The sequence below is a fragment of the Manacus candei genome, unplaced genomic scaffold, assembly GCF_025592945.1.
Source record: "Manacus candei isolate 608988 ecotype Guabito, Panama unplaced genomic scaffold, ASM2559294v1 h1tg000028l, whole genome shotgun sequence".
In the NCBI taxonomy this organism is placed as follows: Eukaryota; Metazoa; Chordata; class Aves; order Passeriformes; family Pipridae; genus Manacus; species Manacus candei.
The window spans coordinates 38,161,403-38,175,093 of NW_026138076.1; the positions used below are offsets into that span (position 1 = coordinate 38,161,403).

The window sequence follows — 13,691 nt, forward strand, 5'->3', positions numbered from 1 at the left end:
CTGAGTCACCTCAGTGAGTGTTTTAAACCAATAAGACTCAACTCTCCTGATGCAATAACATGCTGTCTTGTCACAACCCTAAGAGTAGAAACCATTGGGCAAGCAGAAAAACACAAGAATAATGAGTAAATTGTTTTCTTTTTAAGTTGTTCTTGGAATATATTATGAAAGATTACTCAGAGTAACTGAGTTTTTCTTCATCTAGTTACAGGTCATTTATTCATCACATCACCATAAAAATTTCTCCTCCTCCCCATCTTATGCTGTTACCTCATCAGTCTTTACAGACACAGCCAACACAAGCATTCCCAACCCACAGCCTTTCACTCAGCTATGTATACCACATCCTTGCCACCACCTATTGTTGGTTACACCCATTTGAAATTCCTCCTTTTGTAAGCAGGATGTCACCCAGAAGAAAAGTGATTCCATGCTGCCCCAGGTGTATTTTCAAGAGCAGCCTGTGCTGAAGTGTCCTTCCACATGCACCAGCCCCCACCAGTTAACTCAGCTGGGTAAGAGACTACTCAAATACCTGGCTTAACTCATTTCCTTTAATGTCATATTCCTATCCCTCTCTTTTAAAGATGATGATACTCATTTTGTAAGGAAAAATTACAGTTGTGACAATTCCAAGAAATCTGTGCCTTATAGTACACTCACCATGCACTTTCTTAGACCATTTGCCTTCCTTACCCAGGTCTGACCAGCCACCTCTTTAGGGGACACTCTCTGCCCCTGTCTCTCATCTGATCAAAAAAATCAAATCCCACTGCAGCAGTGAGTGAAGTAAAGGGAATCCAGTCTGCCTCAAGGGAAAGCCACACTTCTGGAAGTTTGCCACTTACTTCTTCTCCAAGAAGCTTCCATTCCAGCACGCAGCTGAGGACAGTATCTGAACAACACTACTGTTTGCAGCAAGAAGACAAAAGAAAACAGAGACACAGGTTAAGAGCGGATGTCCCAGCAAATCTCTTCAGCTCTCTTTCCTTCCTTCTATGGGAAACAATGTCAGGGTCATCCCTTCAGAGGCATAGAGGGCAAGAAGTTCATTCAGGATCATGTAATGTCCCTCTTTGAAAGGAGTGTTAGCAGTGCCTCTTTTCCACCTATGCTGCCCTTCTCATGGCAAGCACACTTGGGAAGGAACTTAATCAGTCTGTTCACAAGTTCTTGCTGCTTTTCATGAACTCTAAGCACACAATGAAAGACAACTTTAGAATCCATTTCCCACCCACCATTTGCAATGTTGAGGCAGCCTCAAGTTCGTCTGGTTTTGCTCAGAAGCTCTCACCTGGCAGCTTTGTGACTGGCAACTGTCCTCCCCTTGGAAATGATCAAGAACCACACTTGAAAAGGTTGCTAAATTTCAAGTGAAAGCATGGCACGGAAGCCAACAAAATTATTTCAATAGAACTTTCAACAAAAGGCTTGTCCAGTGCCACAATACCTACTTGACAGAATTAGAACTGTTCTTTTCTAAAAGCTTTTGCCTCCAGACATCTATAGTTTCATCATTTATTAAACAGGTGTAACGTGTTTCATTTATGGTCCGGAAATCATCAGCAGGCAAGGAATTCTGTGAGAAGATACAGATTTCAGCAAAGACAAGGCTTGTAAAACAATTCCTACCTATCCATAATCTCTGTTTTAATATATAACTGATAGCTTCCTTAGTGTGGTCTCTGAAAAGGTGTGATTAGGAACTTGTGGCATTACTAAGAAGTCCAAAAGGGAAGGCATGAAGAGGTATGGAAAAAAACCATCATTAAATATATTTTAAAAAGAGGAAAATAAAAAAATCATTTCCCTCTTAAATACTGTCCTGTATAACTACAGGTTTACCACATTAATTCTAGAACTATTTCCATGACTCAAAAGTGTATGTCAAACACTTACTGAAAGAAAAAAGAAGACAAAAGCTGAAAAACCAAATTAGCACTGAGCCCTCTATCCCGCACAGCTTGACAAAATCCCAGTCTATGTGGTTCATGGCCCTACAACACTAATCATGCAGACCCCAATGCCACAGGTGGAAAGCAGCCCTTTGCTTCCAATATGCAAAGATTGGACTCCCCTCCCTGCTGATCAAAGTGAAATCAGGATCATCCCAATGGCTTGGATGTGCCTCTAAAAGGAAGGCAACTTTCAGCCACTCCTCAAGAGCTGTAAAACTGTCATAGCTGGCAGAGTTTGTATGGCAGAATGGACTCCAAAGCAACACTTTAATTTCAAAAGATTCTAGTAAAAACAAAAGATGCCTTGTGAAGGCTGGGACAGAGGAGTAGACTTGAAAAGATATTTCATTTGTTTTACCTCATATTTGGAGCAAAGCACAAATGTTTGGTCTCCTCCAGAGAAGATATGTTTAACAATATGATATTTACAGGCATCTGTTAAAGAAAGACACAGTTGTGTTAGAGGCTGATGAATGCAAGTCCCTACTGTGCTTTCTCCCCCACATTTGCACTGCCTGTACAACTACCAGGAGCACCTGGGTCCTTTGAAGGCCAGGCTGAAATCAGCTGGAACTCAAGCACTGTAACACTTTCTTGAGAAGTACACAGGGTCTGGCAGGAAGGAAAAGTTGTCATTTTTAAACTGCAGTAGGGGCTTTAAAGAGAGAACAAAGCCTTCAGAACTCACTATTAGTACAATTTCTGAAGTCTCAAGATTGCCAAATGCTGAACTCTGCCATAAAAAGAGAAAAGGGAGATGGCAGACATTAACAGAGAGAGTAAAAGGTAATTTCCATAGTGCATTTGGGGATTCTTTTGCTATTTCCAGAAATTTCATGGAACAATGTAAAGATGTCTTTGAACAGCCATGGGTGAAATGAAATTATTTATGTCCAAATTGTGCATAGTACATACCAGGTTTCCCTGAGAGTTGCCCATTATGAGCTGCCCAGTGACCCTTGACAGGAGAGGGGCACTTAACATTGCAAGTGTGCCCCGTTCCCAGCTGGCCTCTTGTTCCACAGCCAAATGCATAGATCATTCCTGAAGAAGGCACAAAGGCTAAAGTGTGATGTCTGTAAGAGATGGGTACAAAGTTTGAGCCTTGTTTAATAATAATAAGAAAAGCCACACTAAGAGAAAAAAAAAAATCACTAAAACCAGCCAACCAAACAACAAACAGAAGCCAAACAAACAAAAACAAAAAAAGAAAAATAAAACCAAACCAACAAAACAAAGGCAGCCTAAAACTTACTCTCAGTTCCCCTAGGCCAGGCGCTGTTGCCAAGCAGCATCTTTACACGAGCACCAATGCTCAGTTTTTGCCACCTGATGGCACCAGTTTATGGGATGGAGTTCTTTAGGTGGAAATGACAAAGAGCAGCTTGTGCCAGCACTGTGTTGGTATCAGGCTCACAGTATTAGCCTAGCCATTTGCTAAGCCTGTACAAATCAAAAGCCAACAACACACCACTAGTGTTACTAACTCACTTTTCATGAAAGGGGCTGGAAACTTGTGACCAAATGGGCTGCTGCTTTGAACTCTTGCTGAATTATTAAGATGGAAAAGTATCTTTTACAGGTAACAGCACAGGGTTCAACCCCAACTAAAAACCAATCTCCTTTAAAGGGTCTTAAAATTCTCATGGAAAGTAAAATTTAATTTAATTTAGTTTTGACACAGAGAATGCAGAAGCGAGACTATTCCCCCTATCTACATGACTCAGTATCAGCATTAACCTCCACCAGAGAAAATTTCTGACTGCACAGAGGACTTACCTGCCACAAGCAATCTGGGATACTTCACTGCCCATTAGCTCAAGAACTCTTCGGGGGTTCACTTCATCATTCATGGAGTCATGTCCCAGTTGCCCGCAGGAACCTGCACCGAACGTGAACACCCCTCCACTCTGTTAGCAAATCAAACAGCATAGTCTCCATTTAGGGACTCATAACCCAGCAGTATCTGACTCCAGTTTCAGCATGAGCCCAAGCTTAGGCAGAGATTGCTGGGGATTTCCAAAGGATTCAGAAGAGAAATTTGGGTTCTGCTAATGCAGCTTCCAAATAAGATACCTTGCCACCCATCAGAAATGAACAGAATTATCTTTATCTATGTCTAAATTACAGAAGCTTCCCTCCACCATCACCAGATGAATCTGAAATCCCAGCAAGGTTTAAACATATCTGAGCAGCCAATACTTTACACACATCTCTGTCAGCTGTTGATCAAAAACACACTGTGACTTTTTTCTTTGAACATGAGCTTCTGCAGAACTAGTCTTCTACAATGGTGTTGTTCCCACAGGGATCCCAAAGTCAGCTATTAAATTCATTTTACAGTGGAAGACACTGAGGCACCAAAACAGGAAGCAACAGCTACAAAGTGGCAGAGGCAAGGCAAGAACTGAGAAGTTATCTTTCAAATTCTAGCCCTCTCCTCTGTTCACTGAGCTATACACCACTTGGAAGCAGCAGGTTTGGAATTGTAAACCTCTTGTAAATGCTGAGAGTGACTGTTTCATTTAAACACTCATTAATTTTGGCTTCCATCTTACTCTGATGCACAGTATCACTATTTTCCAACAAAACACTATTTTCACCCCTTTGGATGTGCATGTTAAATTTTTTTTGCTTAAAGCTAATTTCTTTAAGCAATTCACCTGAGTTTTGCTATTCATTGCCACAGTTTATTAACATCTTCATCTTCAAAACCAGCAAAGGATCATGTTGGCAATAAATCTCAGAATAAATAATTAGGCTATACTTTCCACTTAGTTTCTTTTACTGGAGTCAGAAGGAATACAGTAAGTCAATCTGTTCTTTTCTACCATTACTCAGGAAACTACTGTGAAACCACCAGGCAGGCAAGACAGTAGTCAGAGTTCCCAAGTTAGCAGATTTACCTTTGTCAGGACTGCTGTGTGTTCCTCTCCACAGCTGATGTAAACAACCTTCTGAGATCGCAACAGCTTCACATGGCAAGGGGATTCTCGGTCTGCATTGAAGACAAAGAAAATAAAGAAGCTGTTTATAAACACAAACCTACATGTCTGAGAAAACCACTGGCAGTCTGACTTTCAGACTTGGTCTATGAGCACAAGGGAAGCTTAAACAACAATGGTGAAAAAAACCATGTCCTTGAGTACTTCACTGCCACCTTTCCTCTCCAATTCTTACAAGACTTGACTGACTCAAACAAAATTGTCCAGAGCAAGAATAAAAATGTTGAGAATCTTGTATAAACTCAACATGCACTTTCCATGTGGAGATATGATGAGTGCAGCCTAGCTACATCCACCTCCAGCTTCATGCCCCATTTCAGACTCCTCAGTGATGACTGCAAACATTTGTTTCCAAAACCTTGCTTAGACCTTTTCCATGTAGAACAACTCTGACACGTAGGAGACACTTGTGCAACACAGATGACAAGCTGAATCCCAGTGTGTATTTAAATACTTAGCCTTCCTTCTGCTGTCATCCTCTAAGCAGATCCTTCTACTTGCAAAGGCTAATCACTGCCGACCATTAAGTGATGCTCTTCTCCTTCTCTCTGACATTCCTAATCATTATAAGTGTGTCTCCCGGGGATGAACACAGTAAGCAAGGTTTTACTGATGTAAAAATAAAAGCTAAGCATTTCAAGGAGCAGTAGACACCCCAAAACAGTTAGATAATAAGGGGAGCAGCTGTTTACTTTATACCAACAAAACCTCAGATTTCTTTCTATAGAAGTTGTCCACTTTTTAAGATTCTCACCTAAGGAGTTATAAGGTGCTTTTCTTCCGGGTAGTGAAAGGAAAATGGTCATATTTCCATGGATTTAGAATTGAGAGCAGATTCCATTTACTTTTTTCTATATTTTACCACTCTGATCTTTCTTTTGACAGGAAGAACACCTACCTCTACAGCATAATTGTTTAAATAACAAGCGCAGCAGAATCCCCATATTTGTAGACTTCACTATTCATGTTCACCAAGTATAATTCACACTGTCTTACCTGATTCACTTACCATAAATATCACATATTTACTACAGTGCCATGCACTGAGGGGTAAGCAGAGTATGATCCCTGGCCAGCAATGCCCCGTGAGCAGATGCCTATTCTGTGCATTTAGATTAGCCCCATGTCAAAGCAAGCCTCTCATATGTAACCTGCAGCTCTGTTGAAATTAGAAGGAATTACCCGGCAATCTACATGGAAAAAACACTGCTGCTCTTACATTAGATCAGCTCTAGTTTACATACAGTACAAGAGAACAGACCTGTAGCATTTCTGAGAGAAGACAAAATATGTTACAAGTTTTACAAGTGTGTTTCGTACTCCGAAAAGTGTGAAGCAAGACAAAAAACATGCATACAACGTATTAACCTCCTTTGCTAAAATACAGGCTGTTTTTTGAGTAATTGCTTTAAACTTGTTTCAGTTGGTAAGGTGGGCTGTCAAAATTAATTTCATTATAGATACACAAAATGTGAGGTAACCCTTTGCCCTTGCAACATAGTGTTTATATGCTATTGCATTATGTAACATAACAATTACAAAGTATATACATCTTGTGTACTCACTTATGCAAAATAAGTTATCTGTGCATGATAGGTACCACATCAACATTCAGCAACTATGCAGAGCTTAAAGCTATTCAGTAACTACGCAGAAAATGATGAAGAGGTTGATTTGAAGCTTCGAAGAAAATCTCCCATTCATTTGTTTTATTGCAAAAAGTTAAGAATGTGTGAACAACAAGCACAGGAGATCTGGGCTTTTCAGAGTAGTGAGTGGTAAAGTCATATCTGCTCTTCAGCCTCATTTATAAACCTATCTTCAAGCCTTTTGATGGCTAGGCTCCACTGAACATGGGCACCTGAAAAAACTGCCATTGTAGTATGTGTCTGGCAAATTGTGCAACGAATAAACTAGAGAGCATTTTACAACGTGGAGATATTCTGTGTTGCCATCTTTTTTTTGTATACAGATGCTCACCAGTCAAAAATTACGTTGGCAAACAGGAGGATGGCCTCAGCCTGCTGTTCTTCAGGGAGAGCCTTTGCTCCCCACTAACATCAAACAAAATATGGACAAAGCAATTTGTCCAAAGAGGAGTTGTTGAGCATTACAGATTTACTCACTAAAAATACACTGTCAATGCAAAAGGAGACCCTAGGCCAAAGTAGTCTATCCTTCTTTCACCTGGGAGCATAATTTTCATACCTCGTTCATCACTCAGTCCCAGCTGTCCTGAGCTGTTCTTCCCCCAGCCAAACACAGCTCCTGAGAGAGAAAGGGCAAAACTGTGGGCTCCACCTGCAGCAACCTGAGCCAAAGGAATCCCATCAAGAGACTTGACACGTTGTGGACTGGCCTGGGAGGGACATTCTTTGCCCAAGCCCAGCTGACCATAGTGGTTCTGGCCCCATGTAAAGAACTGGCCATCTAAAACAAAGAAAGAAATAGAATGGTGAGTAAAAGCTAGTCAACAGAAAAGCAAGTTTGTCAAAATGAACAAGAAACAGTGCTGGAGGCTTTGCTCCTTCATGATAAAAAAGAAATAAAATAAAATCAAGCAAGACATTATTTGCTCAAATAAAAGCACAGCCTGAAGCCACCAGATAAATAAACAGACAAGCAACTAAGTGCAAAATACAACATACAACTACTGTAATTTAAACAGTGCAACAAAGAACAGTCCACATGTTGCACACAGAAGAGTAATAGCCAAAGATAATTTCAGCATAAAGACATTAATTACACACATTTTTCTATATCAAGATTGAAAGCTTTTAAATGTTCCTGCCATTATTCACCCCTGAGACAGTGGGTGGTCTGTGTGTAATGCTTTCTTTCTTGACAGTACTGGCAACGCTTTTCCTCCATATTCATCGTACCTGATCCATTTTATAACATCCCATGTGGCCTGAAAGCAGTCAGGGTATGGGATGTCCTTGATTTATTTGCAGAAACATGCAGTCTTGGACACTGTGCAAAATAACAGCACAAATTTTGGTAATTAATAGTGAATGCTACAGTACCTGCTGCCAGAGCCAGGCAATGCCAATTCCCACAGGAAACCTGCAGTATCGTCTGTTGGTTCAATTTCTTTATCAACCTGAAGACAACGACACTATTTTAGAATAAGTGTCCACAAATACAGTATCACCTTAGATAAAAACTATGATTTCCACCCAGATATTTGTTTTACAAATACACACAACCTATGGTTTTGAGACTGACGAACACAGTCTTGAAGGTGATACAGATCCATACATAATAGATGTAAATCTGTGGAGACCTTGAGACACTTGACTACTAACTCGGCTATGTTTTCTACTGTAACACTGAATCCAACCATCTGGAAATGGTGGAAATAGCTGTTTCTTGGTGTCTCTCTCACTATTCTTTTTCAGGCACTGACATTTTTCATGTTGTCAGGGGCCTAGCAGTTCCTATGAGTTACAACACCAAAACCTCTTCAGTGCTTTGTACAGAGAATAGCATGACAAAGGTTCAAGTTATTTCACAAAAATGTAATTTTTAAAATGGCACTATCACACTGACATGTGAGCCTGTCTCTCTCTAGTTATATCGGAACCATGTGCCAGCTAAGGACTGTCTTCCCACAGAGCCCTTCAGCTCAAACATTAATCTTCTGTAATTGAAACTCTTCCTTTAAATACTGTTTCAACAATGACAGCTATCCTAGAGAGATGTCCCAAAGTTCTGCTCTGCACTGGATCTGCAGTGGCAGACCAAATGACAGGCTACATTTGCTGTTAACACAGTATGATAAAACAACATGAAGTGCAAAGGGACCAGTTACCATTACTATGGTAGTAAGGTAAGAACTGTGAACTGTTTTGGATGGAGGAATCTTGGTGTCTGCCACTGGCCTCTGCCCCTACCACCATCTCTATAGGCCCTTGCACTTAAGCCTATTAGTTCTCTGACACAGGTAAGAGACATTAAATAAGTTAATTAAACTGGTCACTATCCTAAAGTTTCTGAGAAACACTCACTATTCAGAATTCCAGCAGGATGGTGCAGTAGCTTTGCTGCTAACAGGTAACACTGAAAAAGAGTTTCAGAGCTGAAGTGCCATTTCATTCAGCCATATAATTTATTTCCCTGTTCTTGAAATAGCTCTCCTATCGTCCTAGGGACTGAAAGAGAGACAAGTCTCACAGCATTTCTGTTTTTGAGTCCTCCCTCATGCACCTCCATGCTCTGTGTAAAACATTATGGCATTTTTCATTGAGGAAGCCAAGCACACTCCAATTTTCTTTTTCATGCCTCAACCACCCACACACAGAAGGTCTGTCCTACCTCAAACCTCCTGAGGACTGTTCTGAGTCCTGGGGGGCTCAGGAAACACCAGAACAGTACTGAAAAGGAGAAGGAATCACCCTTACAACCCTACATGGGAAGTGCACTATTACTGCCCCACTGAGAGAAAGTGACTCTCCCACCAATGCCAGGCTGGAAGGTGAGCAACCCTTGATGTATCACCTTCAAGGAGCTTCCTTAAGGAAATCTGAACCTGTTAAATGTTTACCTTGGTACCATCACTGCATCTTCCATAGTGGTGAGTCCCAGCTGCCCATCGCTGCCGGCGCCCCAAGAGAAGAGTTGACCCTGGTCGCTGAGTGCCACACTGTGAGACTCCCCACAGGCCACATGCACAATGTGCTGCCCAGCCAGGGCTCCAATTTGCTCTGAGGGAAACAAAAAAACCCTCTGTGGTCACAGGATTCATCTCTCAGACATCTCACAGTAACACACAGACATGAGGTCGGTGCAAATCTGTGTGCAGAGCCATTCAAATGAGTGCACTGATACACAATTTAGTTTTAAAAGACTTCCTACATGAGAAAAAGCACTAGATTTACTGAAAATGTGTCACTGCTGAGCTCTTTGGAAAGCCTGGTCTGAAAGCCATAGAAGGCAGATAGGTACATGCCCCTAAGCACAATGACAGACTATACCCAGCCAGTCTCAGACACAGGGAACCACCTATCAGGTTAGTTAAGAACAAGCAGACTTCCCAGATTTGAGGTTTTCTCACTTGGTATTGATTCAGGAATCAGCCAAGACCAAGAAGTCAGCAGACCCTGTAAAACATAGTTAATCTTCCATAGCTCTCACGTCCAATGAAGACGAGTCATCCACAAAGCTGGATGTCATTCACAACCCATACACCACACCCTGCTTTACTGTTTGATGTGTGTGTTACAACATCCCATGTCAAACACTCATTAAAAAAGTCCCATAAAAAGGAAGCAAAGCAAGAAGGCCTTAACAGAGGTATAAAAGATAAAAAAAGAAAAAAAATCATCACTCAGTCCTCTGGGAGATACCCACAATTGACTTCTCATCATTACATCACATTAAGCAAGTGAAGCAGGCTTGACAACTACTGTTACAATATCTATAACCAGATCTTATTCATTACACAGAATTTTTACAAATGGAAATATTACACAACGGATGGAAAAACTCTCTGCACACCAGACAGAAGCAAAGTTGCTTTTCATCATAAATACAAATGTTCCAGCTGGAGGAAGAAAGATTTCACTGTGTAAGCTACAATGCAGGAATCAGTTTTACTGAAGTCCCACTTGCCTGTGACATGAAACCAAAGAGTAAGTACATGTCATTCTGTGAAAATGATACCCCACATCAAGGGCATCCAGAAATCACTCACACAGCATCAAAATCTTCACACCAATCAATCCACGTCTTAAATAAATGTAGGAGGAAGGCACTCCCTTTAGGAGGGCTTGCCTTATAAGTCTGGGAGTCAGAAAATGAGCAGGAGAAAAATCCACAATGGGTGTTATGGAAGAAAAAGGTGACAATAATTTAAATATGTATTCTAGCAGAGGAAAATGCCACCAGAACATGTGCTTCACTGGAGGTGCAGTTTACAAGTAATAAGCACATAAACTTCCAGGAGAGCTTGAGGCCTGCCTGCTACCCAAACACTCTTTAGCCCTACCATCTAGTAACACATTTTGTCCTCAATTAATACACACAGCTTCCACACTTGGGCCCTTAAGCGTCCAACTATGGCACTGCTTGGCAGCCTGGTTTATGTTCGTTTGCATATATTACTTAGGGAGCCTATTTTTATCTGTGAGCTCTAAACAGCCAGCAGCTGTAAGGGCTGGTTAAGGTCAATAACAAACAGTGGACAAGGGATCTCAGCAGCACATGTGGCTATGGTGTCTTCCTCTCAGTCATCCAGCAAGGTAAAAAATACCTGCTGCAATGTGCCAGACACACCACCTAAGTTCAGACAAGTGTGTTTCTGTACTGGGACCCAAAAGCCCAAAACAAAAGCTGCTGCTAGAGAGGATTACACCACTAAAAGGAGAGAAGGATGAAGCCATCCACTCCTCCAAGGGAAACCCTTTGACTCGTGAACCCATCATTTCTCTATAATCTTACTGGCAGCGTACACTGAGACTTGGCTCTTATCCAGAGCAACTGAGCTCTTCAAAGTGGTCATAAACTCACCAGCCTGCCCTTCTTTCAAAGCTGGTCCCTGCACACTGCCCAGCACTCCAGAGGACATCACAAATTTGACAAAGAAGCAAATGTGGACAGTATGGGATGCTGGGGCACCCATAATAGAGATTGTTTTGCTACCTGCAGGTATGAATGAGCTAATTTCTTCCCTGAGAATACAGTATTTGCCACAGTAAGTATACATGTCTTATTTGCTGTGGAAGGACTACCATGAGCTGACCCTGAACCACTGGAGCACCGCGGGAAGGTGACAGAAGACTCCAGTGACCAAAGATCAGTATCAGGAGCTGGAGCAGGCAGGAGTCTGACCACGGCAGTACTGCAAATAGAGAAAGAGTGCCCTGAGGTATGAGGCTGTGGCAAGGACTTCACACACTGGGAAACTGAGAGGACATACAACAGGCTTAGAAATCCACGGTTGTTTCAGTCCCCACTGGCTCCATCTTAAGTTTAATTTGGCAACACAAACGTGACCTTGCTCTATGTGCCATCTCAAGGGACTAATAAACATCAACTTGTTTTCAAAGGCTGCCCTGTGTCACTGAAAGCCTTCAGTGACTGCACTGCTCACCCATGAAACAGAGTACAGTCTCATCTAGACACCCTGGATAACCACAGACAGAATAAAACATGCCTGTCTTGCAGCTGAAGATCTTTGCCTTTAGAAACACACATGTATGGCCCACCTCACCACAGTACATTCCTAAGACCCTGTCAGTAGCAGCTTGCCTGTAAATGCCAGTTTAAGTTTTACACACTCATATACATTTCCTTCTGGAGATGGAAAAATGCCAGCCTTCCCCTGGGGGTACAGGCCGTCCAGGCAGTCCAACAAGGGTCCCAGTTAATTATCAGGCTTGCCAAGTCACTGCATGTACCTTCTCCCAGCTAACATGAGCAGTATTATCAAAAACACCTGACAATTACTATATCATTGATCTCCCACCCCTTCCTCAATCAAAATATTACACATTTTAGTGGTTTGTATCCATTTGTTTTAATTTCCAAAGCATCACAACACCATTATTCATTCCTTAGAAAAGATGTATCATTGCACTGAGATGAAGGGCACAAAGGGTGAAGTTTATTCTTAGTATAGTGTCTTCAGTAACAGATGAATAAAACCAGTCAAGTGGAGCTTAACAGGCACAGCTATATACAAAACTAAGCAGAACAAAACCCTGAAAGCAACAGGGAAGGGCTGAAGGAGTTATGCAATACAGTATTTCAACACCTCATGAAACTTTCAAAATACAAACAAAAACCTACAAGTTCCAAGAAGTACACATTGACACAATCTTTTCTTTCTGAAGCTGTCAGCTGTCTCAAAACAGCACCAATGGTCAAAAGTCAGTTCTTCACATTTGGTGGAGTTCCAACTTTCATTTCTCTTCTTCTGTCCTCTTTAACCCACAGAACCACAAATACACATATCAAGGTTTGACTTTTTTTTGGACATACTAAGATTTGACCTTTTTTGCTCTTAACCTTGTCAGATCTCTTCATAAAATACACACTGGAGTAAAGAATGAGGCAAAACGTCACCAGGATAGCCCATCTCTGAAAGGTGACAGGCCTGCTTCCCAGGACTGCTCTTGTGTTTTTTCGGTTTGCAAAAGTTGAGGATAAGTGGTGCATGTTTCTGTAACTCAGCTTTCTGACAATCGGTGCATTTAGCTTGAAGGTTTGGAAATGGCAGTAAAGCTGAGCTAAGAATGAAAACCCCTGAAAAGCCCACCTTCAAGTCCATAGCTTCACTATTTATAAAACAGAGCCTGTGCTTTGCCCCCAGAGCATTGAAAAGCTATACAAGATTTTCAGTTTCTGTGACTGCTAGAAGCACAAAGCACTCAGTTATACTGCTCTAATTAGAATTCACAGGCAATGAATGATTAATTAGCCTTTCTACTCCTAGTAATTTTATCAGAGAGTTGGTACACCCTTTCTATGTATAGCTTCCAGCTGCTCACAAGACAGGCTTTTGCTAGAGGACGTGGCAAAATCCTTCAGCCATATGTGTTCTGGGATGTACACGAACAGCACCAGATGGCTTCTACTGCCTGAGAAACTACCAGCCCTGAGGTTACACCTTCAGTGTCAAAATCTGGATTTCTTCACTGGTGAGAAGAAGCTGCGTCTTGGAAGAGTTTCAAGTGATTTCAGTCTGCTTGGACACCTGGCCAAAATTTCTCATTGCCTCCCCAGC

The 13,691-nt window shown here is 41.6% G+C and overlaps 1 protein-coding gene across 6 annotated transcripts in view; it reads right to left on the reverse strand.

Annotated features, from left to right (window-relative positions):
• HERC3 (HECT and RLD domain containing E3 ubiquitin protein ligase 3) overlaps window positions 1-13,691 on the reverse strand; it is a 48,524-nt gene that overhangs the window by 20,559 nt on the left and 14,274 nt on the right. For 4 of the 6 annotated variants that reach the window (XR_007904864.1, XR_007904865.1, XM_051789742.1 and 1 more), the window contains exons 3-11: window positions 9,510-9,669; window positions 7,990-8,066; window positions 7,172-7,393; window positions 4,865-4,956; window positions 3,738-3,868; window positions 2,874-3,034; window positions 2,317-2,393; window positions 1,455-1,579; window positions 849-908 (exon numbers count right to left, since the gene is read on the reverse strand). Coding sequence is in view for 3 of the 6 variants with exons in the window: in XM_051789742.1 (XP_051645702.1) it covers window positions 849-908; window positions 1,455-1,579; window positions 2,317-2,393; window positions 2,874-3,034; window positions 3,738-3,868; window positions 4,865-4,956; window positions 7,172-7,393; window positions 7,990-8,066; window positions 9,510-9,669 (1,105 nt within the window). In the remaining 3 variants the exon portion in view is untranslated. The remainder of the gene's footprint in view (window positions 1-848; window positions 909-1,454; window positions 1,580-2,316; window positions 2,394-2,873; window positions 3,035-3,737; window positions 3,869-4,864; window positions 4,957-7,171; window positions 7,394-7,989; window positions 8,067-9,509; window positions 9,670-13,691) is intronic. The other 2 variants (XM_051789744.1, XR_007904867.1) reach the window with 2 other exon arrangements.